The 26,323-nt window shown below is 39.7% G+C and overlaps 1 protein-coding gene across 1 annotated transcript in view; it reads left to right on the forward strand.

The window, feature by feature from the left end:
- The window catches only part of LOC139751177 (WD repeat-containing protein 11-like), a 147,431-nt gene that overhangs the window by 26,468 nt on the left and 94,640 nt on the right, over positions 1-26,323 (forward strand). The window contains exons 6-13 of the mRNA XM_071666300.1: positions 4,869-5,037; positions 5,550-5,682; positions 6,069-6,200; positions 11,089-11,351; positions 16,097-16,320; positions 22,038-22,220; positions 24,072-24,337; positions 25,501-25,619. Coding sequence (XP_071522401.1) covers positions 4,869-5,037; positions 5,550-5,682; positions 6,069-6,200; positions 11,089-11,351; positions 16,097-16,320; positions 22,038-22,220; positions 24,072-24,337; positions 25,501-25,619 — 1,489 coding nt within the window. The remainder of the gene's footprint in view (positions 1-4,868; positions 5,038-5,549; positions 5,683-6,068; positions 6,201-11,088; positions 11,352-16,096; positions 16,321-22,037; positions 22,221-24,071; positions 24,338-25,500; positions 25,620-26,323) is intronic.

The following is a 26,323-nucleotide window of genomic DNA, read 5'->3' on the forward strand; positions in this document are numbered from 1 at the left end:
CCTATGATCCACTTCCGCTTCCATGGTTCCATCCGCTGCCAGATCCACTCCCAGATATCTAAAACACTTCACTTCCTCCAGTTTTTCTCCATTCAAACTCACCTCCCAATTGACTTGACCCTCAACCCTACTGTACCTAATAACCTTGCTCTTATTCACATTTACTCTTAACTTTCTTCTTCCACACACTTTTCCAAACTCAGTCACCAGCTTCTCAGTTTCTCACATGAATCAGCCACCAGTGCTGTATCATCAGCGAACAACAACTGACTCACTTCCCAAGCTCTCTCATCCCCAACAGACTTCATACTTGCCCCTCTTTCCAAAACTCTTGCATTTACCTCCCTAACAACCCCATCCATAAACAAATTAAACAACCATGGAGACATCACACACCCCTGCCGCAAACCTACATTCACTGAGAACCAATCACTTTCCTCTCTTCCTACACGTACACATGCCTTACATCCTCGATAAAAACTTTTCACTGCTTCTAACAACTTGCCTCCCACACCATATATTCTTAATACCTTCCACAGAGCATCTCTATCAACTCTATCATATGCCTTCTCCAGATCCATAAATGCTACATACAAATCCATTTGCTTTTCTAAGTATTTCTCACATACATTCTTCAAAGCAAACACCTGATCCACACATCCTCTACCACTTCTGAAACCACACTGCTCTTCCCCAATCTGATCATATATATTTCAATATATACATACACAGACATGTACATATATACACACGTACATATTCATACTTGCTGCCTTCATCCATTTCTGTCGCCACCCCGCCACACATGAAATAGCAACCCCCCGCTCCCCTCCAGCGAGGTAGCACCAGGAAAAGACAAAAAGGCCACATTCATTCACTCTCAGTCTCTAACTGTCATGTGTAGTACGCTTAAACCACAGCTCCTCTTCCACGTCCAGGACCCACAGACCTTTCCATGGTTTACCCCAGATGCTTCACATGCCCTGGTTCAATCCATTAATAGTACATTGACCCCGGTATACCACATTGTTCCAATTCACTCTATTCCTTGCATGCCTTTCACACTCCTGCTGTATGTTCAAGCCCTGATTACTCAAAATCTTTTTCACTACAATCTTCCACCTCCAGTAGGTCTCCTGCTTCTCCTTCCCTCCACATCTAACACATATATTCTCTTTGTCAGTCTTTCCTCACTCATTCTCTCCATATGTCCACACCATTTCCATACACCATCTTCTGCTCTCTCATCCACACTCTTTTTATTACCATACATTTCTCTTATCCTTTCATTACTTACTCGATCAAACCACCTCACACCACATATTGTCCTCAAATATCTCATTTCCAACACATCCTCCCTCCTCTGCACAACCTTATCTATAGTCTATGCCTCACAACCATATAACATTGTTGGAACCCCCATTTCTTCAAACACCCATTTTTGCTCTCCGAAATAATGTTCTTGCCTTCCACACAGTCTTCAACGCTCCCAGAACCTTTGCCCCCTCCCCCATCCTGTGACTCACTTCTGCTTCCATGGTTCCATCCTCTGCTAAGTCCACTTCCAGATATCTAAAACACTTCACTTCCTCTAGTTTTTCTCTGTTCAAACTTACATCCCAATTAACTTGTCCCTCAACCCTGTTGAACTTAATAACCTTGCTGTTATTCACATGTACTCTCAACTTTCTCTTTTCACACGCTTTACCAAACTCAGTCACCAATTTCTGTAGTTTCTCACTTAAATCAGCCACCAGTGCTGTATCATCAGTGAACGACAACTGACTCTCTTCCCATCCCCTCTCATCCACAACAGGCTGCATTCTTGCCCCTCTCTCCAAAACTCTTGCATTCATTTGCCTAACCACCCCATCCATAAACAAATTAAACATCCATGGAGACATCACGCACCCCAGCCACAAACCGAAATTCACTGGGAACCAATCACTTTCATCTCTTCCTATTCATACACATGCCTTACATCCTTGGTAAAACTTTTCACTGCTTCTAGCAACTTACCTCCTACACCATATACTCTTAAAACCTTCCACAAAGCATCTCTATTAACCCTATCATATGCCTTTTTCAGATTTATAAATGCTTCATACAAATCCATCATTTCTCCTAAGTATTTCTCACATTCTTCAAAGGAAACACCTGATCCTAACATCCTCTACCACTTTTAAAACCACTCTGCTCTTCCCCAGTCTGATGCTCTGTACATGCCTTTACCCTCTCAATCAATACCTTCCCATATAATTCCCCAGGAATACCCAGGAAACTTATGCCTCTGTAATTTGAACTCTCACCTTTATCCTCTTTGCCTTTGTGCAATGGCACTATGCATGCATTCCACCAATCCTCAGGCACTTCACTATGATCCATACATACATTGAATATCCTTACTAACCATTCAACAACACAAGTCACCCCCTTTTTTAATGAATTCCACTGCAATACTATCCAAACCTGCCGCCTTGATGGCTTTCGTATTCCTCAAAGCTTTCACTACCTCTTCTCTGTTCAGCAAACCATTCTCTCAGTCACCAAACCATTCTCTCAGACCCTCTCACTTCGCACACCACCTCGACCAAAGCACCCAATATCTACCTTTATATATATATATATATATGTGTATGTGTGTGTGTATATGAGTGAATGGGTCATTCTTTGTCTGTCCTGGCGCTGCCTTGCTGATGCGGGAAGCAGCGATGAAGTACAGGTACACCACCGAAATTCCGGCAACTGATGGTTCAGTACCTCCTTTAGTTCGGACAAAATTACATGAGGGAACTTGAACTTAACGCGGCCACCAGACTAGTTTACTGGGCGGCCTTAGATGGTGTTGTGTGTAGGGTGCACTTATTTACATTCTTTACACTGGACTCGGTGGTGATACCACAACTTTGTGAGATTCATAGATTAAACTTAACCCAAGCTGTGGCTTTTAGGACATATGAGTGTCAGTCGTGGTGTCAAACGTAAACACCATGTTGATCCAAGGTATAGTAGAACTGTTGAAAAAAATGGACTGTGGTGTTTTGGTGCATAAGCTGTGTGGCATCTACAGTATTGGTTCATCAACTGTTTATGATATAAAGCAGCAAAGGGAGAAAATATTGAAATTTTATGCAGACAGCGATTCTGAGAAGCAAATGATGATTATGTTTTTACTGGCGTTTGTTTTTCTGTGAGCAACCTTCAACAAAAGTTATGAACAAATTTTCCTGAAATTATCAGGGAAAGGCAGAAATGACACAAGGACCAATTGATTAGATTTTAGGAGTGATCTGAATCATTGTATGAATCCAGGACGCCATTACGGAAATATCAATTTTTGTAAATAACTATTAAACTGATAATGATATCAGTGTGATTCCAAATGCCAAAGATATGTTTTCACGGTCAAGAAATCTAAATCTTTAAGATTCGAATCATTGTCTGGATCCAGGACACCATTATGCCTCTGGTGCCTGCCCTACCTGCCATACCCTAGATATGCCACTGGATTCAAACAATCCAAGGACAGACTTACCATCTTAGGGTGCTCAAACCTTTACTATTTGGTTAATTTATATTTCTAACAGTCCATGGTATACTTTAGACACATGGGAGATGTATAATAGTGGGTTAGAGGTGTGTTGAAGAATTATTATTATGTGATCATGTTTGGTCCAGCAAAATGGTTAATCCAACAAGGCTTTGGAACCAAGAGTGCTGAAAAATCAGTGGTGTATCTGTATGATAAAAAAAAAATAATAAAACAAATATTAAAGGAATATTCATATAGGAGAGTGAGCTTCATGTGTATTGTTCAGCCTTTTGAACATTTTAGATTACCTGAAAAATTTCTATGTATTACTCAGAAGGCTAGTTATTGTTGAAGCTAAGTTATAGTATTTTGTATGTGGTCATTTTAATGCTATATTTTATGAATTACCATTGATTAAAAAGTACATAGATTTTTTTATGCTATATCTGCTGGATATACATGGTAAAGAGTCAGTGCACTTTTTCACACAAAGGTTATGAAATGTACTTTCAACATGTTTTAGGCTTTTGGTTTACAGTGCATTAGATTAGGTTCAGACCTCTTTTGTTTCAGAATTATGTATTTTTTTACCCAGGTTGATGGATTATTTTACAGGAAAAAACAAAGACATGTAGAGTGAATTTCACATTGTTGATTAGGTGTATTGTCCATCATCCTAGAATTAAAGCTAGTTTAATTTTGATAATCGAGAGTCTCCAGTTTAGGTAGAGAGTAAGTTTATGGCTGCCTTCCTTAAATAATGACTGATTATTTGTGGTAGTTGAAGACCCTTGTCTGTATGCTTAGGGTGAGGTAGTTTCCTTTGCTATTATCTAATGGCTGATTTATTTCTAATTGAGCTGTCATAATTTCATTTCATCCTTCAGGCTAAGAAGATTATATACAGTGATTTGATTCCTTTTAAGCTAGGGTTGTTTTAGATGATAATTCTATGTAGTGCTTGGTTTTGTAAATAGAGAAGAACTTCAGTTTACATAATTTATATTGCACAAGCAGCTTTTAAAGTTATGTAGTGTGCCTTGGTAGTTTTGTAGCTAGTACTGCCATATTTTAAGTATGGTTCTGCATAATGCTGAAGCAAGAAGAGATTTGTTGTACCTTCATTATTCCTCTCTTGTTGCTCAGGAAAATTTAGCTCTAAACTGAATTTCTGAAGGGAAAAATTTTGTTTACTCATTATGTTTCAGCACCAGTTAGGAGGGTGTTGATAAGCATTGTGTTAGAAGAGATGTTGCTGTCAACATTCTCCTCTAGGTAAAGGAGGACCAATGCATGTCTTAGAGAGGCAGAGATGATTATTTTTATAATTTTGCAGAAGTGATGACTTGAGCCAGTTGGCAGAGTGTTTACAGCTGATGTATCACCGGACAGTGCGAGACCAGTTACTGCTTCTTTATTCAAGAGAGATTCTTGTTTTAGATCTAACTATCAACCAAACTGTAGGGATTGTGGCTATCGACCGAGCATTGTCTCCCTTCAGTCAGGTAATTTATTGTTTGAAGAAACAGTGAGTCCTAAATTGAGTTTTTCAAAATGCACATGCAGATCATTTCATGATTCATATAGTTTTGTTTTTGTCAGTAAAGCTCATATATGATAATGTTATGATAATGTTTCTCCAGTATAATTGTTTTATAACCTTAGGTTCCTATTCACAAAGGGGATTTGAGATAGAGCTTCAGGATCTCATACCAGGCATTCCTGCAGCTTCAAGGCTGCATTGCTAGTCTCTGCCTTAAGTATCATGTTTATATTTCCTCTGCCTCTTGCTCATTGGGCTTGCAAGCAATAAAATGATAGGAACTTCAGTTACTGGATGAATTATTAATATATATATCACCCATTTTATGTAAATGTGCATGTAAAGTTCGTAGGCCTTTACAAGATGTTGTCCCAAAACATCATCTTACTTCTTGATCTGTTGATGTAAAAAGCTCTATCATTACTCAGACTTTTACTTCACAGATATCCCTGATTACAATAAAATGAATTTCAGGTGTTGTCATGTTGGCAGCGAGATGTTCTCTTTTGTTTACATGAATCAGGCTCAGTTTCTGCACACTTTCGTCGACGCCTTTTGCCAGTTCCTTCATCTCCAGACACTGAAAAAGAAAACACTTGGCATGCAGGTGGATTTTATTTTGTCTGTTTGTCTACTGAACTATTTTTTCTTTTTTTTGTTAAAAGTAGGATTGGCTTAGCAGTTACAGGCACCCTGGTCATGCACTTCTTCATTTTATTATATTCACATTTTTTGAGTATATACATCTGATGATTTACACAACAACATTGTTCTTTTAATTTCATATATACATCTGATGATTTACAAAATATCATTGTTCTTTTAATTTCATATTGTGTCATATAGACAGTGCATTAATGTTTGTTTAATTTTTGGTAGAATTTAGGTAAAGCATTTTGGGAATATTTTCTTATATTAATAGTTTTTCATTGGAATTATTGTTGTAGTTGATAAAGTCTAGATTGATGAATTAGAGCGGTTGATATATTGTAGATGGTGGAGGTGCTAGTGAGCAGTACTATGAAGTTATGTATGACCGTAAATGCCATTCAGAGCCTCTTCGCCTTAACAAGCAGAGCCGACCCATTGGGCTCTCTCTTGATCCTGTGTCAGAGAAACAGATGGGTAAGTATCTTGATTTTTGTGTATATAGATTACAATTCTTTAGTATTATTTTGATAATTTACATTTTTCTATGTGATGTAAAATGATTTGATAAACAGAGAAGAGGTAGTAAAAGCTTTGCAGAAGATGAAAGCCGGCAAGGCAGCAAGTTTGGATGGTATTGCAGTGGTATCTATTAAAAAAGGGGGTGACTGTATTGTTGACTGGTTGGTAAGGTTATTTAATGTATGTATGACTCATGGTGAGGTGCCTGAGGATTGGCGGAATGCGTGCATAGTGCCATTGTACAAAGGCAAAGGGGATAAGAGTGAGTGCTCAAATTACAGAGGTAGTGAGTGGTGGGATGAAGAAGTAAGAGTATTAGTGAAAGAGAAGAGAGAGGCATTTGGACGATTTTTGCAGGGAAAAAATGCAATTGAGTGGGAGATGTATAAAAGAAAGAGACAGGAGGTCAAGAGAAAGGTGCAAGAGGTGAAAAAAAGGGCAAATGAGAGTTGGGGTGAGAGAGTATCATTAGATTTTAGGGAGAATAAAAAGATGTTCTGGAAGGAGGTAAATAAAGTGCGTAAGACAAGGGAGCAAATGGGAACTTCAGTGAAGGGCGCAAATGGGGAGGTGATAACAAGTAGTGGTGATGTGAGAAGGAGATGGAGTGAGTATTTTGAAGGTTTGTTGAATGTGTTTGATGATAGAGTGGCAGATATAGGGTGTTTTGGTCGAGGTGGTGTGCAAAGTGAGAGGGTTAGGGAAAATGATTTGTTAAACAGAGAAGAGATAGTAAAAGCTTTGCGGAAGATGAAAGCCGGCAAGGCAGCACGTTTGGATGGTATTGCAGTGGAATTTATTAAAAAAGGGGGTGACTGTATTGTTGACTGGTTGGTAAGGTTATTTAATGTATGTATGACTCATGGTGAGGTGCCTGAGGATTGGCGAAATGCGTGCATAGTGCCATTGTACAAAGGCAAAGGGGATAAGAGCGAATGCTCAAATTACAGAGGTATAAGTTTGTTGAGTATTCCTGGTAAATTATATGGGAGGGTATTGATTGAGAGGGTGAAGGCATGTACAGAGCATCAGATTGGGGAAGAGCAGTGTGGTTTCAGAAGTGGTAGAGGATGTGTGGATCAGGTGTTTGCTTTGAAGAATGTATGTGAGAAATACTTAGAAAAGCAAATGGATTTGTATGTAGCATTTATGGATCTGGAGAAGGCATATGATAGAGTTGATAGAGATGCTCTGTGGAAGGTATTAAGAATATATGGTGTGGGAGGCAAGTTGTTAGAAGCAGTGAAAAGTTTTTATCGAGGATGTAAGGCATGTGTACGTGTAGGAAGAGAGGAAAGTGATTGGTTCTCAGTGAATGTAGGTTTGCAGCAGGGGTGTGTGATGTCCCCATGGTTGTTTAATTTGTTTATGGATGGGGTTGTTAGGTAGGTGAATGCAAGAGTTTTGGAAAAAGGGGCAAATATGAAGTCTGTTGGGGATAAGAGAGCTTGGAAGTGAGTCAGTTGTTGTTCGCTGATGATACAGCGCTGGTGGCTGATTCATGTGAGAAACTGCAGAAGCTGGTGACTGAGTTTGGTAAAGTGTGTGAAAGAAGAAAGTTAAGAGTAAATGTGAATAAGAGCAAGGTTATTAGGTACAGTAGGGTTGAGGGTCAAGTCAATTGGGAGGTGAGTTTGAATGGAGAAAAACTGGAGGAAGTGAAGTGTTTTAGATATCTGGGAGTGGATCTGGCAGCGGATGGAACCATGGAAGTAGAAGTGGATCATAGGGTGGGGGAGGGGGCGAAAATTCTGGGAGCCTTGAAGAATGTGTGGAAGTCGAGAACTTTATCTCAGAAAGCAAAAATGGGTATGTTTGAAGGAATAGTGGTTCCAACAATGTTGTATGGTTGCGAGGCGTGGGCTATGGATAGAGTTGTGTGCAGGAGGATGGATGTGCTGGAAATGAGATGTTTGAGGACAATGTGTGGTGTGAGGTGGTTTGATCGAGTAAGTAACGTAAGGGTAAGAGAGATGTGTGGAAATAAAAAGAGCATGGTTGAGAGAGCAGAAGAGGGTGTTTTGAAATGGTTTGGTCACATGGAGAGAATGAGTGAGGAAAGATTGACCAAGAGGATATATGTGTTGGAGGTGGAGGGAACGAGGAGAAGTGGGAGACCAAATTGGAGGTGGACAGATGGAGTGAAAAAGATTTTGTGTGATCGGGGCCTGAACATGCAGGAGGGTGAAAGGAGGGCAAGGAATAGAGTGACTTGGAGCGATGTGGTATACCGGGGTTGACGTGCTGTCAGTGGATTGAATCAAGGCATGTGAAGCGTCTGCGGTAAACCATGGAAAGCTGTGTAGGTATGTATATTTGCGTGTGTGGACGTATGTATATACATGTGTATGGGGGTGGGTTGGGCCATTTCTTTCGTCTGTTTCCTTGCGCTACCTCGCAAACGCGGGAGACAGCGACAAAAAAAAAAAAAAAGTTTGTTGAGTATTCCTGGTAAATTATATGGGAGGGTATTGATTGAGAGGGTGAAGGCATGTACAGAGCATCAGATTGGGGAAGAGCAGTGTGGTTTCAGAAGTGGTAGAGGATGTGTGGATCAGGTGTTTGCTTTGAAGAATGTATGTGAGAAATACTTAGAAAAGCAAATGGATTTGTATGTAGCATTTATGGATCTGGAGAAGGCATATGATAGAGTTGATAGAGATGCTCTGTGGAAGGTATTAAGAATATATGGTGTGGGAGGCAAGTTGTTAGAAGCAGTGAAAAGTTTTTATCGAGGATGTAAGGCATGTGTACGTGTAGGAAGAGAGGAAAGTGATTGGTTCTCAGTGGATGTAGGTTTGCGGCAGGGGTGTGTGATGTCTCCATGGTTGTTCAATTTGTTTATGGATAGGGTTGTTAGGGAGGTGAATGCAAGAGTTTTGGAAAGAGGGGCAAGTATGAAGTCTGTTGGGGATGAGAGAGCTTGGGAAGTGAGTCAGTTGTTGTTCGCTGATGATACAGCGCTGGTGGCTGATTCATGTGAGAAACTGCAGAAGCTGGTGACTGAGTTTGGTAAAGTGTGTGAAAGAAGAAAGTTAAGAGTAAATGTGAATAAGAGCAAGGTTATTAGGTACAGTAGGGTTGAGGATCAAGTCAGTTGGGAGGTGGGTTTGAATAGAGAAAAACTGGAGGAAGTGAAGTGTTTTAGATATCTGGGAGTGGATCTGGCAGCGGATGGAACCATGGAAGCGGAAGTGAATCATAGGGTGGGGGAGGGGGCAAAAATCCTGGGAGCCTTGAAGAATGTGTGGAAGTCGAGAACATTATCTCGGAAAGCAAAAATGGGTATGTTTGAAGGAATAGTGGTTCCAACAATGTTGTATGGTTGCGAGGCGTGGGCTGTGGATAGAGTTGTGCGCAGGAGGGTGGATGTGCTGGAAATGAGATGTTTGAGGACAATGTGTGGTGTGAGGTGGTTTGATGGAGTAAGTAATGTAAGGGTAAGAGAGATGTGTGGAAATAAAAAGAGCGTGATTGAGAGAGCAGAAGAAGGTGTTTTGAAATGGTTTGGTCACATGGAGAGAATGAGTGAGGAAAGATTGACCAAGAGGATATATGTGTTGGAGGTGGAGGGATCGAGGAGAAGTGGGAGACCAAATTGGAGGTGGAAAGATGGAGTGAAAAAGATTTTGTGTGATCGGGGCCTGAACATGCAGGAGGGTGAAAGGCGGGCAAGGAATAGAGTGAATTGGATCGATGTGGTATACTGGGGTTGATGTGCTGTCAGTGGGTTGAATCAGGGCATGTGAAGCGTCTGGGGTAAACCATGGAAAGTTGTGTGGGGCCTGGATGTGGAAAGGGAGCTGTGGTTTCGGGCATTATTGCATGACAGCTAGAGACTGAGTGTGAATGAATGGGGCCTTTGTTGTCTTTTCCTAGCGCTACCTCGCACACATGAGGGGGGGGAGGGGATGGTATTCCATGTGTGGCGAGGTGGCGATGGGAATGAATAAAGGCAGTGTGAATTGTGTGCATGGGTATATATGTATATGTCTGTGTGTGTGTATATATATATGTGTACATTGAGATGTATAGGTATGTATATTTGTGTGTGTGGACGTGTATGTATATACATGTGTATGTGGGTGGGTTGGGCCATTTCTTTTGTCTGTTTCCTTGCGCTACCTCGCAAACGCGGGAGACAGCAACAAAGCAAAATAATAATAATAGACAAAGTAAATAATTATGTGTTATAAGCATGAGTGTGCTGTTCGCTTTTCTAGATTTACATTCTATTATTTCATTTTTTATTTTATTATACTTTGTCGCTGTCTCCCGCGTTAGCGAGTTAGCGCAAGGAAGCAGATGAAAGAATGGCCCAACCCACCCACATACACATGTATATACATAAATGTCTAGACACGCACATATACATACCTATACATCTCAATGTATACATATATATATATACACACAGACATATACATATGTACACGTGTACATAATTCATAATGTCTGCCCATATTCATTCACGTCGCCACCCCGCCTCACATGAAATGACAACCCCCCTCCCCCCATGTGCATGAGGTAGCACTGGGAAAAGACAACAAAGGCCACATTCGTTCACACTCAGTCTCTAGCTGTCATGTATAATGCACCGAAAGCACAGCTCCCTTTCCACATCCAGGCCCCACAAAACTTTCCGTGGTTTACCCCAGATGCTTCACATTCCCTGGTTCAATCCATTTTATGAAGAAATATTATGATACTGCGCAATGATTCTTTAGCCACAAATATAAAGAATCATATAACACTGAGTATTTAATCATAGTAAGATATCTATCAGTCAGAAAAAGTGATTGTACAATAGAATTCAGATGACTAAAACAATTCTTATCATCAGCTATGGTTTTGGGCGATGGCCGAGTGGTGTTCAAACAAGTGACTGCCTCTCCCACCCCTGGACGTCAGTCTGTCAGCACTCCACTCTTTACACCAGGAGCTCCTTCAGCACCATCTGTACCATCTCATGCACCACAGTCTGGCCTCAGTATTGCTGATAACCACTTTGGTATTAGCTCACCAGCAGGAGTTCACATTAGTATGCCAAAAACTTCACTTGCTGACATGGTGAAACCAGCCTGGGCTTTAGCAGACAATGTTAAGGTAAAGTGTTTCATTTAAATATTTCTGTTTTTAGATTATTAGAGATAGAGAGACATGACAGATGACACAGATGTATATTTTAGAGTGGTGTGGACAAACTGGTAATAGTGGATGTTAAGCTATTCTTTTTCATGACCAAATCTGGTGCATTTAGTATTCTGAGGGCATTTAGATTGTATTACTTCTGTGTTGGTGTTTTTGGTATAGGGAGTTTAAGTCATATGTGTATTGTATGTGATGCCTAGAATGGGTTGTGTTTTATTCAGTGGGAATGGTTTTCCATTTCAAGTAACAAGTGTGTGAGCTGGATATTTGTTGTCTGGGGTTAAAAGAATGATTGTAGACTTCTCTACAGGCTCAGATATTCTGTTCTGGGTGAGCCATTGATCCAATTATGTAATGAAGTATTGCATGTTTGTTGTCACTACTGTGGTGTCAGGGTGTTGTGATGTGAGGGTTTTATATGAAAGGACCTTCATTTTGTTGTTTGCTCTAGGTAATGGGAAGTCATGTTGGAAGAGATTGAAGAGGGTTGGAGAAAGAATTGCTCCCTGGGAAACTCAACTGTTGTGTTTGTGTTATAGAAGTGAAGCCTTTGTGACTCTGCCAGGGTGACTGGCTATGAAATTGGCCATCCACTTTTTGTCACTGTTGTAAAGGATGGTGGCAGGTATTTTTTTTAAGAGATAGTGTCAAATGCCTTTTTGATATATTTTGCCAATACTCTTGTTCAGGAGAAGAGCTGTTGTTGATTGTAGTCATCTAGAATATGCTGTGTGAAGTCATTGTGCAACATAATGGTGGACAGGTTGGGTATGAAGCCATGTTATGTAGGTGAGAATGGGACGTTTTGTGTGATTCTGTTTTGGATCCTTTTATTACAGAGTTTGGATACTGAGGTTAGAAGTGATATAAGGCTGTTGGAGTAGGGGGAGTTGGAGGGTATAAGGGATATTATGTTGACAGGTTACCAAATATTAGGGATTTTGTTGTGTAGCCAGGAGGAATTGAAGATATCTGTAAGTGCTTGGATTGCAGGTGGGGCACAGTGTTTATGTGAAAGTTTGTTATGTTGTCAGGACCTGAAACAGGAGAATTTATTAAGTTTATTAAGTTGGCTAGTTAGTGCCAGGAACAGATGAAGGCATGGCATAATTTGCAGTTATCCACTCTACTTGTCAAGTATTATGTGCTAGAACCAAAGCCCCTCATCCACAATCAGTTCATATACCCTGGTTCAGCCCACTGATGGCACATTTCCCCCTTTATACCACATCACTCCAATTTGCTGTATCCTATTCGTGCCTTACACCCTCCTTTATGTTCAGGCCCTGGACGTTCAAAGCTTCTCTTACTCCACCCTTCCACCTCCTCCATGCTTTCCCACTTTTCCATGTTCCCTCCACTCTTGACATGTATTCCTCTTAGTTGTCCTCTCCTCACTCTTATTTATATGTCAAAACTATTTCAGCACACACTCTTCAGCTCTCTCAGCATATTTCTCTTACTACCACACGTTACTCATGCTGAGATGACAGAGATAGGAAAAAATTATGAGAATTTGGGAATACTCCGAGAAAAATAGGAATGAATGAAAGAGGGCTGACACATGTAAATATCCAGGATATGTACAAAGATATGATGCAGGAAAGGTCACAAAGTCTTAAGGGATAGGATAGAGCTTGGAAATTAAGGAGCAGTGTGAACCAAAGGACAGAGAATATATGAGAAATGACTGAACTAAGAGAAACAGAACAATGAGAAATATGGAGAACAGTAATGACACTATAAGCGCAAACCATTTTTAGCAGAGATGCGAATGAAAAAACAAAGCACTCCAACAAAAAGTGAAAACAATAGATAAACCAGCACTGAAAAGGAAATATATGATTTAAGTAAGAAAAATCCATGGAACATTTTTTACATGAATGTACAAAGCCTAATAACTGAAAATTGGGTCAAAACTAGATTTATTTATGGTTATGTATAAGACTAACACAGTCCTCGTAAATCATATTGAAGCATGAACAAATGGAAAAATAAGAAATGAAGCAGATTTTAAAGGATATATGACCATTATGATTGATAAAGAAAAAGTAAAGTGGGATAGAAATACGTGTAAGTGGTTAGAATTTGATGCTGATCAATTTTTATACTTTTTTTCCACATACTATTTCCCACGTTAGCGAGGAATAGTGAAACTGTCACACAAATAAGAACGTCATTGAGGGGGCAAATGAGAAAAAGGTAATAGGCAGTATTGAGGTGAATAGGATTTGGAGGGAGTACTTTGAAGAATCACTGAATGTGTTTGATGATAGGATGGTAGATGTAGGATGTTTCGGATGGGGAGGTAAGTGTAGTTAAAGAGTCATGGCAAGTGCTTTGGTGAAAAGAAATGAATTAATGAAAGCATTGCATAAGATGGAATGTGGCAAGGGTGGATGGTATTACAGCTGAACTTTTTAAAAAACAGGTGACTGTGTAGTTGATTAGCTAGTTATGATTTTCATTGCATGTACGATATGAGGTGCCTGAGAATTGGCATAACGAATGATTAGTGCCATTGTATAATGGCAAAGGGGACAGGTGTTTGAATTGCAGAAATATAAGTTTGCTTACTGTACCTAGTAAGTTTTATGGAAGAGTGGCAATTGAGAGAATGGTGGCTTGCACAGAACATCAGATTTGGGAGGAATACTTTGGTTTCAGGAGTGGTAGAGAATGTGTGGATCAGATGTTTGCTGGGAAGAGTGTGTGAAAGAAACAGGAGTTGTATATGGCATTTATGGATCTGTAGAAAGCATATGATAGGTATGCTACAGGTGCTTTGTTGAATTGTTACATATAAATGGTGTAGGAGATAAGCTGTTAGAAGCAATGAGGTGTTTTTGTAAAGAGATTAAGGTGTGTGTGCGAGTTGTTAGTGAGGAGGGCGAGTAGTTCCAGGTGAAGGTGGGTCCACAGCAGAAGAGTGCTGTCATCATAGCTATTTCATCTTTTTATGGATGGGGTGCTGAGGGGGGAAAATACTCCCCATATTTCATTCTTTCCACATGCCCAAAGCACCATAAAGTATTACAGGTTACCAACTCTACCACTCCATTATTCATTTCCTTTGTATTTCCTGTATACCCCATCTCATATATATCCCTTTATTTCCATCTTCATTTTGTGTAGTCGCACCACATGCTCCTCTTAAATAGCTCATGTCTACAGAAAGGATTCTAGATCTCTGTGACTCATTCCTTGTCCACGTTTTGGCTGCATGCCTCAGGTTAGGAGGATTATGCTTTCTCTTAATCATTTCTTCTCTTCCATACTTACATCTCAACCCTTCATTATTCTATTAAGAAACACAATGATTCTTCTACCTTGTACTGATATCTCCCATATCCTTTCATATCACCAGATTTAACCAAGATAGCTCCTAAATTCTTAACTTCTCTCACCTCTTCCAGAACTTCTTCTATATCTATATCACAGTTTGATACATTTTTTCTTTAATTCTGTAGTTTTTTTTTTGCAAAATCTATACTTTCACTTTGTTTCCTTTCAAACATCTCAACCCTTCATTATTCTTTTAAGAAACACAATGATTCTTCTACCTTGTGCTGATATCTCCCATATCTCTCCTTTCATATCACCAGACTTAACCAAGATAGCTCCTAAATTCTTAAATTCTCTCACCTCTTCCAGACCTTCTCCTCCTATATCTATATCACAGTTTGATACATTTTTTCTTTAATTCTGTATTTTTTTTTTTTCTTTTTCAAAATTTATACTTTCACTTTGTTGCCTTTCAGACATATATGCATCTTTTTTCAAATCAAGTAATGCTAGTCACCAATTCTATTTCAGCATGCAGTTCAAGAAGCTTTTCTGCTTTTTCAGTTACATCAGTGAGACTGCCCCATACTTATGCCAAATCACCTACTCTTGTGTTCAGATCCCTTTGTGCCAAAATTAGTTTCCTCTCATCAGAACTGCCAAAGCATATCCATCTCTTCCCAAAAAGCACCCCTTTCATCTTCTCTCTTTTCATTTCTAGTTGCATAAGCGCTGACAGTCACTTAACTATTTTTGTCTACTTTTATTCAAATCCACATCAGTCTTGAACTCACTTCCTTACACTCTTTATGTATCCCACAATCTCTCTCTCTCTCTCTCTCTCTCTCTCTCTCTCTCTCTCTCTCTCTCTCTCTCTCTCTCTCTCTCTCTCTCTCTCTCTCTCTCTCCATTTGCACTAGCCCTTCACTAGCCCTCATTTTTACTCACTGAACATTTCCAAACCATGCTACTGCCTTCTCCTTCAAATTTTTTCACTTAGAGCCAGAACATTCAGGTTTCTTACATTAAACATAATACTTATATCTGCCTTCTTTTCATCATGCTTACATCAATACGCTTACAGAAACCCCTGCCTCAGCCCAAGAGGACAAATTTTGGCTTTTTCTTGTATTCCTGTTTTTTGGAAAGTGAGGAAACAAATCAGGAGGTTTCCAGCCCTCCCCTCCTACATGTTTTTGCCTTTTAAGGCATGAAAGAGATACACAGGAAGAGTTCTTACTTCTCTGTCCTCACAGGACTAAGAAAGTCATGAAAATGAGATGCTCTACTAACTTTTCAGACATATAAGTTCATTCCATTATTTAGTATTTATCTGTATTCAGGTTGCTTTAAACTAATTTACATTATCATATTCAGGTTGCTTTAAGCTAATTTACGTTACCATACTGTGTCAGGAGCTTGGACATCGTGTCAATCTGCGAATCTTAATGACTGGTCTGATGCCTGCTGTGTCTCCACCTCCCTTGGTGATTAGAATGTGTCCACCTCTAACCACACGCAATATCCACCAGTACGTACCTCGTCTAGCAGCTGGGACACAATCTGGGGTAGTCCAGGTGTTCAATATTGCAACAGGAGTATTAGAGAGAGAGTTTGCCCTTCATACATATCCTGTCAGGTTAGTCTCAGTGTTTTCTTTTATTTTCCAATAATATACTTATTTGCTAAATCTGACAATGTGTCTGTCATCATTAACTCCATTTCCAGCATTCTTGGGTTGGAGCAGGTACATTTAACCTCAAAAATCACTCACACACATCCTAAACCATGCTCTGTGTTTTAAAGTGAAACATGGACTTTCACACCTTTGTAAGTACTTTTAACTTATTCACTTTGCATATTCTTTTAGACTATATCTATGTATCACTATTACTCCTTTCTTGATTTTCATGGAGTGGATCATGTACATGAAGCTTCTGAAATCACTTGCATATCCCCAACCCATTTCCATTATTTTAAAGTTAAGTATGGACAAACACACCCTTTTTCATACTTGTTCACCACTTCTCACATTAGCAAGATACTGCCAGGAGCAAATGAGGAAAAGGCCAAGTATGCTCACATCCGTTCCTTTGATTTATTGTGAAATACCTCCAAACTACAGCTCCCTCGGCCACACAGCCCTTCCCATGTTTTCCCCAGCTTGCATCATATGGCCTGGTTCATTCCACTGACTGTACATTGCTCTGTATACCACATTGCTCCAGATCACTTTGTCCTGTGCACGCCTTTCATCCCCCTAAATGTCGTGGCCCCAAACAAAAATCTTTTTAATTCCGTCCTTCCATCTCCTTTTCCCCTCCACCTCTGATACATATATCCTCTTTGTCAACATCTCTTCACTCATTTTCTGTATATGTCCAAACCATATCTGCAAATCCTCTTCAGCTCTCGCACCCACACTCTGCTTATTACTGCACCTCTCTATTACCCTTTTATTACTTGCTTGATCAAACCACCTTGTACTGCATATAGTCCTCAGACATTTCATTTCCAACACATCCACCCTTCTTCACACATTCTCATCTTTGGTCCATGGCTAGCATCCATACACCAATGTTAGGACTATTTTACCTTCACATAGACCCTTTTCACCCTTTCAGATGACGATCTTTCGTATGTCACTGCTTCCAGAATCCCTCCCACACGTCCTATGTTTCACTTCTGATTCCATGGTTCCATTCACTGCCTTGGCCATTCCCAGATATGTGAAACATTCCACTTCCAAATTTTCACCATGAAAGTAAATTGTCCCACTGCCCCTTTAAGCCTGATAACCTTGCTTTTGTTCACATCGACTCTATTTCTTCCTTCACACACTTCTAAACTGAGACACCAACTTTTGCAGATTCTCTTTGGAATTTGCCACCAGTGTTGTTTCATCATTAAAGACTCACTCACTTCCAAGGCCCCTGACCCTCTTTTCTCTGCATGTTTACCCCTCTTACCAAGACCTTTGCATTCTACTCCCATGTAAGAGCTTTTTATTTTCTCATTTTGCATGTTAAGTTGATTTGCCACACTACCTGTAGGCTCAGAGTGCTTTCACTGCATCTGGTCTTCAATCATTTCTTAGACTTAAGTCATCTGAAATGTCCTTAGCCATACTCATTTCTTTCACTGCATCTGTCCATCTCTTTCATGGTCTGCCTTCTTGCTTGTCCATCCCTTTCTTTGTTATTACCTATCTTTTAGATCAACCTGTCTTCTGCCTTCTCAGTATGGGTTGAGATCACCAATGACTTTCCACAGGATCCCCTCTGGGACCATTGCTTTTCTTGATCCAAGTAAATGACTTACCTGAATGAGTTATAGATTATGTTAAGGTCATTAAGGAAATGACAAGCAAAGAGAATTTTATCAACCGATAAGAGGACCTTGACGTGCTCCAAAGTACATGGCTGTCGAAATTTACAGAGAAAATGTAAAGAAGTGAGGATGATATCCAGCAAAAGAGAGCCTCAGTATGAATGTTATACAGCTGGAACTAGGCTGCAGGAATCTCTTTATGATTAGACATCATCCCCAACCTGTTGCCAGAATCCTACAATTGGAGAACAGTAATAGAGACAAGCCGTATGCTGGCAAATATTAAAACAGCATTCAAGTACATGGACAAAAGAAAATGCTTGTCATGTTTGGTAACCACCTATAGAGGTGCAGTAAACTAAGAAAGAAGGTCCACAGGAAGGCAACTAAGGTGGTACCAATATCAAGGTAACTAAGCTGTGGGGAAAGGCCTTACATTTCTTCACCATGGAAAAAACTAGAGAAAGGGGTAACGTGATCACAGCCTTTAAGTTTTCAGACCAGCTTCATATAAATAGTGAACAATTCTTTGAAAGAAGCAAAATGGACAACCAGAGCCCATTACATGAAATTGAGAAAGATATTTGTCAGAAAAGATGCAATGAAGTATTTTTTAAGAAAGGGGAAAAGTGGTTTAGAAATGTCTTAGGGGTAAAGTCAGGGGTTATTTTGAGGGCAAGAGTGAGGGAAGAAGTTGTACTTCTGCTGAGGGATGAGGTATGGGAATGTGTGAAAGAGTGTAAGGAAGTGAGCCCTAGACTGATATGGGTAAATATTATAGTGGATTACAAAAGTCAGGAGATTATTAGTGCTTAAGCAGCTTGAAGTAAAAGGATTTAGGAAGAAAAGCTAGTATTTTGGGAGGAGCTGAGTGAGTGTGTCACTAATTTTGATGTAAGGTATCTGGTATTAGTAATGGGTGATTTCAATGTGTGAGTGGGTAATGTGGCATTTGAGGGTATGATTGGGGGCATGGGGTGCCCAGTGATTTGAATGAAATTGGAGAACAACTTATGGAGGTGTGTTCTGGAAAAGGAATGGTGATTTGAACTTTTTTCATACTTGTTCGCTGTTTCCCACGTTAATGAGGTAGCACTAGGAAAAGATAAAGAAATACTGGATTCAGTAACATCTGTTTTTTAGCTGACATGTATAATGCTCCAAAGCCACAGCCACCTGTCCACAACCAGACCCCACAGACCTTTCCATGGTGTTCCCTGGTTGCTTCATGTGCCCTGGTTCAGTCCACTTACAGCACATAACCCTCTGTATAGCACATTGCTCCATTTCACTCTAACCTGGCATGCCTTGCACCTTCCTGCATGCCCAGGCTCCTGGCACTCAAAATTTTTTTACTCCATCCATTCATCTTCAGTTTGGGTTCCCCCGTCTACTTGTCTTCTCCACTTCTGACAAATATCATCTTTGTCAGCCTTTCCTCACTTAGTCTCTCCATATGTCTGGCCATTTCAGCACACCCTTTACAGCTCTCTCAGCCACACACTGTTGTTATTACCAAACCTCTCTCTGACACTTTTACTTCTAACTCAGTGAAACCACATCACACCACATACTGTCCTCAAACATGTCATTTCCATCACAGTATCTGGTATAAAAAGAGGGACTTACTTAAGGATAAATGGATTATTAGGAGAGATGGTAAGTGGGCACTGTTGGATAATGTGCTAAATGATAAGTGTGCAAAAGACAGAACTTTGGATGTGGATATGCTGAGAAGGGCAGCTGATGGGTTGCCTGACTGTACTTATTGGAGGCGAGGGTGAAGGTTTGTAGAGGCTTTCAGTAAGGAGGAAATGATGTGGGTGGGAAGAGGGTGGTGAAAGTGAATGGGCTTGGAAAAGAAACTTCTGTGAAGAGGTGCTAAAAGAGATTGAAAGTAGAATGGCAAAAGATGAGAATAACTGAAGCAAGGGGAGTGGGTGAGGAAATATTTAGGGAAGCAGTTTGTCGCATGTAGAAGATGGGAAGTGGTCATGTAAGAAAGGCTAGTGACTGGTGGGATGGTAAAAAACAGGTTGCTAGTGAAAGAGAAAATTGCAGTGTATGGGTGTTACTTGTAGGGAAATAGTGTAAGTGATTGGAAGCTGTACGAGAGAAAGTAGCAAGAGGTCAAGATGAAGGTGTAGAGGGCAGATGAGAGTTGGGGTGAGTGGGTATCAGCAAACTTCACAGAGAATAAGAAAATATTTTGGAAGAAGGTTGATAGAAGAAAACAAGAGAACAAATGGGAACATTCATGAAGGGGACAAATGGGGAAGTAGTAACAGGTAGAGATGTGGTGAGGAGGAGATGGAGTGAATAATGTGAAGGCTTGTTAAATGTGTTTCATGATAGGGTAGCTGATGATGGGTGTTTGGGTTGATAAGGATGGGGTTTTTGAATCGATGTGCTAGGGGGTCAAGATGAGAATGTACAGAGAGGAGTGAATATGTTGGAAATGTTTGAGGATGATATGTGGTGTGAGGAGGGTTGATTGAGTAAGAAATGATAGGGTATGAGAGAGGCATGGTAATAAGAACAGATAGCCCTGATTACGGCATACAGTTGCCCATTTTGTCTCAGTTACCATAAAGAAGAATAAGAAAATCACCCCACCTTGCCTCATCATGCATGATGCCCCACAATAGAAACATTGAATACACATGGTGTCTTCACATGACCTTAAAATACTCTTACATTTATTTCATACTACTCACTCACATCACAACTAACTCTCACAGATTCAGCTCCATACTTCCATTTTTAAAGCTCATAATAGCATTGAAAAGTCATCCAGGTGCACCATATGAAATCAAAGCTTCCCAAAGAACTTATTTATTCTTCTTATTGCATGCCTTTTTTACAGTTGTAAATGCTCCATTTGCCTTTTTCTCTAGAACTTTCTCTGCCACTTATTTAAGTTTACAAATGTGGTTTACATACCAGCACTTGTAAATTTGCTGGTGAGAGTGAGAATTTCAGATACCTCTTCGTTTATCATTTCTTTATCCACCCATTCAAGTATACTTTCTATCTAAGTATTTGATTTGCTGTAATGCAAACTTAGTCACTCTCCCATGTAAAACTGTTATATCTGATAACTTTGGTCATTGTATAAATCTATTTTTCACATTCCATTACTGGAAAACAAACAGGAAACTCTAAACATGCACAGATGAATTGTACGTTAGTTTAACTAACACACAAGTGAAGTAGTTGTTTTGCAATTCCAGCAGATGAAATATAGCATGTGGAGTAGAGCTATGAAAGATAGGGGATTTCCTCTTTTTGGTAAGGATTCCAAGGAGCAGCATAATGAGAACATCTTATAAGCAACATAAGACCCTCCAATTTTAATGCTGAGGTGAAAAAACATGTGAAAAATAGATTAAAAAGATAGTCTTCTTGGAGGTTAGGCTGGATAGGAAATATTAAAGGGTTAAGAGGTAGAGATATAAGAAGAAAAGGAAAAGAATTGTATGAGAGTTTTGGAAGCAGTAAAACATATACTTTCTAAGTAGGGGTTTGTCATGATTAGTAGGAAAGACATGAGAAACTGAAAAAGAATCCAAAGATTGTCGTTGTAGGAATGAAACAGGCATCACAATAGGTAACCCTTGAGTTGCTAGTGGCCACACAGTCAGCATGAGATGCAGTAAGTTTAGCTAATGGTGGGAGCAAACACTCTGCCACTTTTCAGGAGTAGAAACAATGGTGATATATAAAGAAAAAAGCATTAGAACAAACACTGTGTTGAAGGGAAAGCACATCAGATTTGAGGTCATATAGGATGAGTTAATGGGCTTGATTGCATTGAGCTTTCATCTGCCAGTAAGCATACAAAGTCAGAACCTTTTAGGTGTAAGAGCAGTACCCTATACAAGGACAAATCAGTAGAAATGGGTATATGATAATAGATATTGATTTTTTTCTACCAGTTGCATTGTTAGTCCTTTCCTGATACTATACATATTTTGTATTTCTCATTGATTTTGAATTTTATTTATTATTCATTCATACTTCCAGAGGAGTTGAATGGACAAGCCTGACTTCCATACTGTCCTTTGGTCATCAGCCTCTTACAAATAGTCAAGGACTTGTACGTAATGAGCTGATGTACACTGATATTCTCACAGGACGAACCATCACCTTAAGACCAAATAAAAGTGATGAAACAAGCATTGATATGGTTAGGGTTTCATATTTAAAGTAAGTATTTCTGTATCTGAGTTTCCCATGTCAAGTCTTTTAGAGATCTCTATTCATGCATTTTCATAGTAAGGATTTTCTCTGTGGTTTGGGAGTTTGATGAAAGTTGGATATTTTGTGATATGATGATAGAATTAAATATTTTTGTTTGATGAGAGATAGCTACAGGCATAGGTAAATTCTTAATAGATTGAGATATTCAGTTGTCAGAATGCTAAAGGAGGAATCTACATGTCTGAGTTTAGAGGCACTTGCATATTTGGCTCTTGGTTTTTCTATAGTTATAACCAGCATATTTAACCCACAAGAAACCCTAGCAATACTCAAACAATTTATGATGGTGGTGCTCAAACTGTACTTGTCCAGCTTGTCTCATTCCACCTTCATTTGAATTGGTGGGCTTAATTTATATGGAGATGGAGATGCTGTATGTCACAGGCTTCTGTAATTAGCACCAGAAGTGAACCCTTGAGTGTCAGTTACCCATATAACTTGATGGAGTTTATATGGCTGATCCTGTAGATGCTTTAGCCACACTTGTGTGGGTTGTCTTTAGTCAAATTCATTTAGATTGGAAAGCACACTTTATTGAGATGTACAGATGTCATTTTACAAGCAACTATTATTAGCACAAAGAAAGAATCTTAGTGTCAGTTATCCACATAACATGATGGAGGAAGGTACAGCCTTAGCGCACATGCTTGACATGCCCCACACAGATTAGTAACAGTCTTTTGAGCATAACCAACAAAAATTATTTAAAGGATGTTAAACTGTTGGTAGTAGGAAAATTCCTTTATGTATCAGTTATCCATTGGCAGTGGCTGAGAGGAGATGAAAATGACAGCATACGACAAGAAACTAGTGATAAGCCGAGCTTTCACTTATGGCACAGTGAATATCAATGTCTGTACGGCAACAAATAAGACTAAATTGCTTGATTTTTATAATTTTTTTTTTTGTTATTTCTGTTAATTGATAAAACTAAGATATTTTTTGAATTTTTTGACATTTTTCCACCCAAGGGACCTACCTAATTTTTCTTGGCTCCATCTTTGAAGACAGAAGACTAATATGTAGCTTTCTCCTTTATGTTTTGCTGATGAGTTGCCCATATCTGGTGGTTACTTTAAGCAGTATGTTGGAAGAAATATGGTTTATGCTTTTTCATTGTGAGGTGGTTTGATCGAGTAAGTAATGAAAGGGTAAGAGAGATGTGTGGTAATAAAAAGAGTGTAGTTGAAGGAGCAGAAGAGTGTGTGCTGAAATGGTTTGGTCACATAGAGAGAATGAGTGAGGAAAGGTTAACAAAGAGGATATACTATATGTCAGAAATGGAGGGAACAAGGAGATTGAGGAGACTAAATTAGAGATGGAAGGATAGAATGAAAAAGATTTTAAGCATTTAGGGCCAGACATGCAGGAGAATGGAAGGCATGCATGGGATAGAGGGAACTGGAATGATGTGGTATGCTGGGGTTGATGTGCTGAATTTTGACTGAACTGGAGCATGCGAAGCATCTGCAGTAACCCATGGGAAGGTATGTGGGGCCTGGTTGTAGGTAGGGAGCTGTGGTTCTGGTGCAATACACATGACAACTTGAGAATGGATGTGAACGGATGTGGTCTTTCTTCGTCTGTTCCTGGCCCTACGTTGCTAACATGGGGAATGGTGATCAATTATGAAAAACAGCAGTTTTTCATTGTGTAGTTTAGCAGTTTCACATCCATTAATCTTTACTTCTGGGATCATGAATTTGAAAGCTTTACATTCCATTCTTGTACTTAATCTGTTTATGTTTAAGATGCCTAACTTTATATTTCTGTTCCAATGCCCATCAACTTTTGCAGGCAATATTTCATTGTTGTTTTCCGTGAGGATCCCTTTGAATTATGGGATGCAAGAAAGTTAGTACCTCTACGGACAATGCCACGTCGATTCCCTCGGGTATCAGCTCTGGAGTGGTCACCCACCAGCCAAGTAAAGACACGGCGAGACTCTGAGAGCCACAAAGTTTCAGAATCAGAGCATGGGAAGAATGATTCTGCAGTTCCCAGAGAAGCACCACAAACAGATGTTTCAATGACAGAATCAATGCTGTCACTTGCTGATGTAGGTATGTTGATTTTCAGTATTGAGAATTCTGTTATGTAAGGGAAAATACGATAATGTTGAGATCCTTTGAAATAAGCTTGTCTTTTTTCAGCAATGAGAATTATGGGGCATTTCATATTAGTAATTTGCTGTGCTTTTCATACCATTATTGGCTACACAGTAGTCCCATGATAACTTGGTACATATGGGGCTGAGGCCCCTCTAAGTGGATTTTCTGAGCTGTCATAAATCCCCCTAAAATATGGATAGATACTGAAATTAACATGGAATACTTATGATGCTGCAGCCAGAGTTATATTGGGTACTTACAAACATCCAGAGATTTTTTCTTTAGCAGTTGTTTGAGTAATGGTGGTGCTTGGTGCATGAAGCAAAGTGTAGGGGGCTCAGCACTTGTAATTTAGCTCACTTAATTCATGCTGTACCTGCTGATTGTAAAATATTTATCACATAATTACTGTATTTGCTGTTTTTCTGTGCAAGAGTCAGTTATCTATGATAACTGACTCTTGCACAGAAAGTGGCTATGTAGCCACTTAACTCCAACACTCTGTAACTATTTATTAAACCCTTCACACACCATGCATTTGGAAGAGCAAGCATCTGTGTAGCCAAGCACTTTTAACTTTCTTTGATGGTCAGGTTGTTAAGCTTGACCTCCTTCCTGTCAGAGGGCTTAGTGGACCTGAGGAGCTTGCTGTGGAGAACATGGTAAACTTGCAATACCACATAAATGATTCAAGGAACACCAATGCATGCCCACCTATGTTGAGAGCTGCATGGTAACTGACAGTGACATATTCTTATTAATGGTCAGTTAGAGCTGTATTAGTCAACGTAGACTATGAGTTATTGAATGTTGAGTTTTCGAGGGTTGTCTGTTCTGTGAAATGAGATAATTTTAGACATACAATATTTACATGGTATGGAAGAAAATGTTGTGCTTTTCTTTCTCATAAGGCTCTGTTTATTTATCAGGTATATATCCATTTAGTGCACTGAAGTGTTATAAAGTACTTCAAAACTGTTTTTTTTGGTAATTTCATACTTTTCCAGCTTACTGTCCTGTTCTAGAGAAACTTAAGAATAAATCATTCATATGGAACTGCATAGGCCACTTCAGAAATGTTTTATGAAATTGAAGTATGTTGCTTTTTCTGATAGGAGGAGACAGGACCAGCATCACCAAAGAAACATTTGTGTTTACTGACACTGAAGGTCAGTTGTACCACTTCTCAGTTGAAGGCAATGTGATCAAGGATGGAACAAAAGTGCCTCCTGATGTGAGTACTTACTCTACTCTTCTTCTTCTTCTTCTTCTTTTTTTTTTTTTTTTTTTTTTTTTTTTTTTTGCCGCTGTCCCACGTTTGCGAGGTAGCACAAGGAAACAGACGAAAGAAATGGCCCAACCCACCCCCATACACAGGTATATACATACGTCCACACACGCAAATATACATACCTACACAGCTTTCCATGGTTTACCCCAGACGCTTCACATGCCCCGATTCAATCCACTGACAGCACGTCAACCCCGGTACACCACATCGCTCCAATTCACTCTATTCCTTGCCCTCCTTTCACCCTCCTGCATGTTCAGGCCCCGATCACACAAAATCTTTTTCACTCCATCTTTCCACCTCCAATTTGGTCTCCCTCTTCTCCTCGTTCCCTCCACCTCCGACACATATATCCTCTTGGTCAATCTTTCCTCACTCATTCTCTCCATGTGCCCAAACCATTTCAAAACACCCTCTTCTGCTCTCTCAACCACGCTCTTTTTATTTCCACACATCTCTCTTACCCTTACGTTACTTACTCGATCAAACCACCTCACACCACACATTGTCCTCAAACATCTCATTTCCAGCACATCCATCCTCCTGCGCACAACTCTATCCATTGCCCACGCCTCGCAACCATACAACATTGTTGGAACCACTATTCCTTCAAACATACCCATTTTTGCTTTCTGAGATAATGTTCT

The sequence above is a fragment of the Panulirus ornatus genome, chromosome 11 (assembly GCF_036320965.1).
Source record: "Panulirus ornatus isolate Po-2019 chromosome 11, ASM3632096v1, whole genome shotgun sequence".
Classification (NCBI taxonomy): domain Eukaryota; kingdom Metazoa; phylum Arthropoda; class Malacostraca; order Decapoda; family Palinuridae; genus Panulirus; species Panulirus ornatus.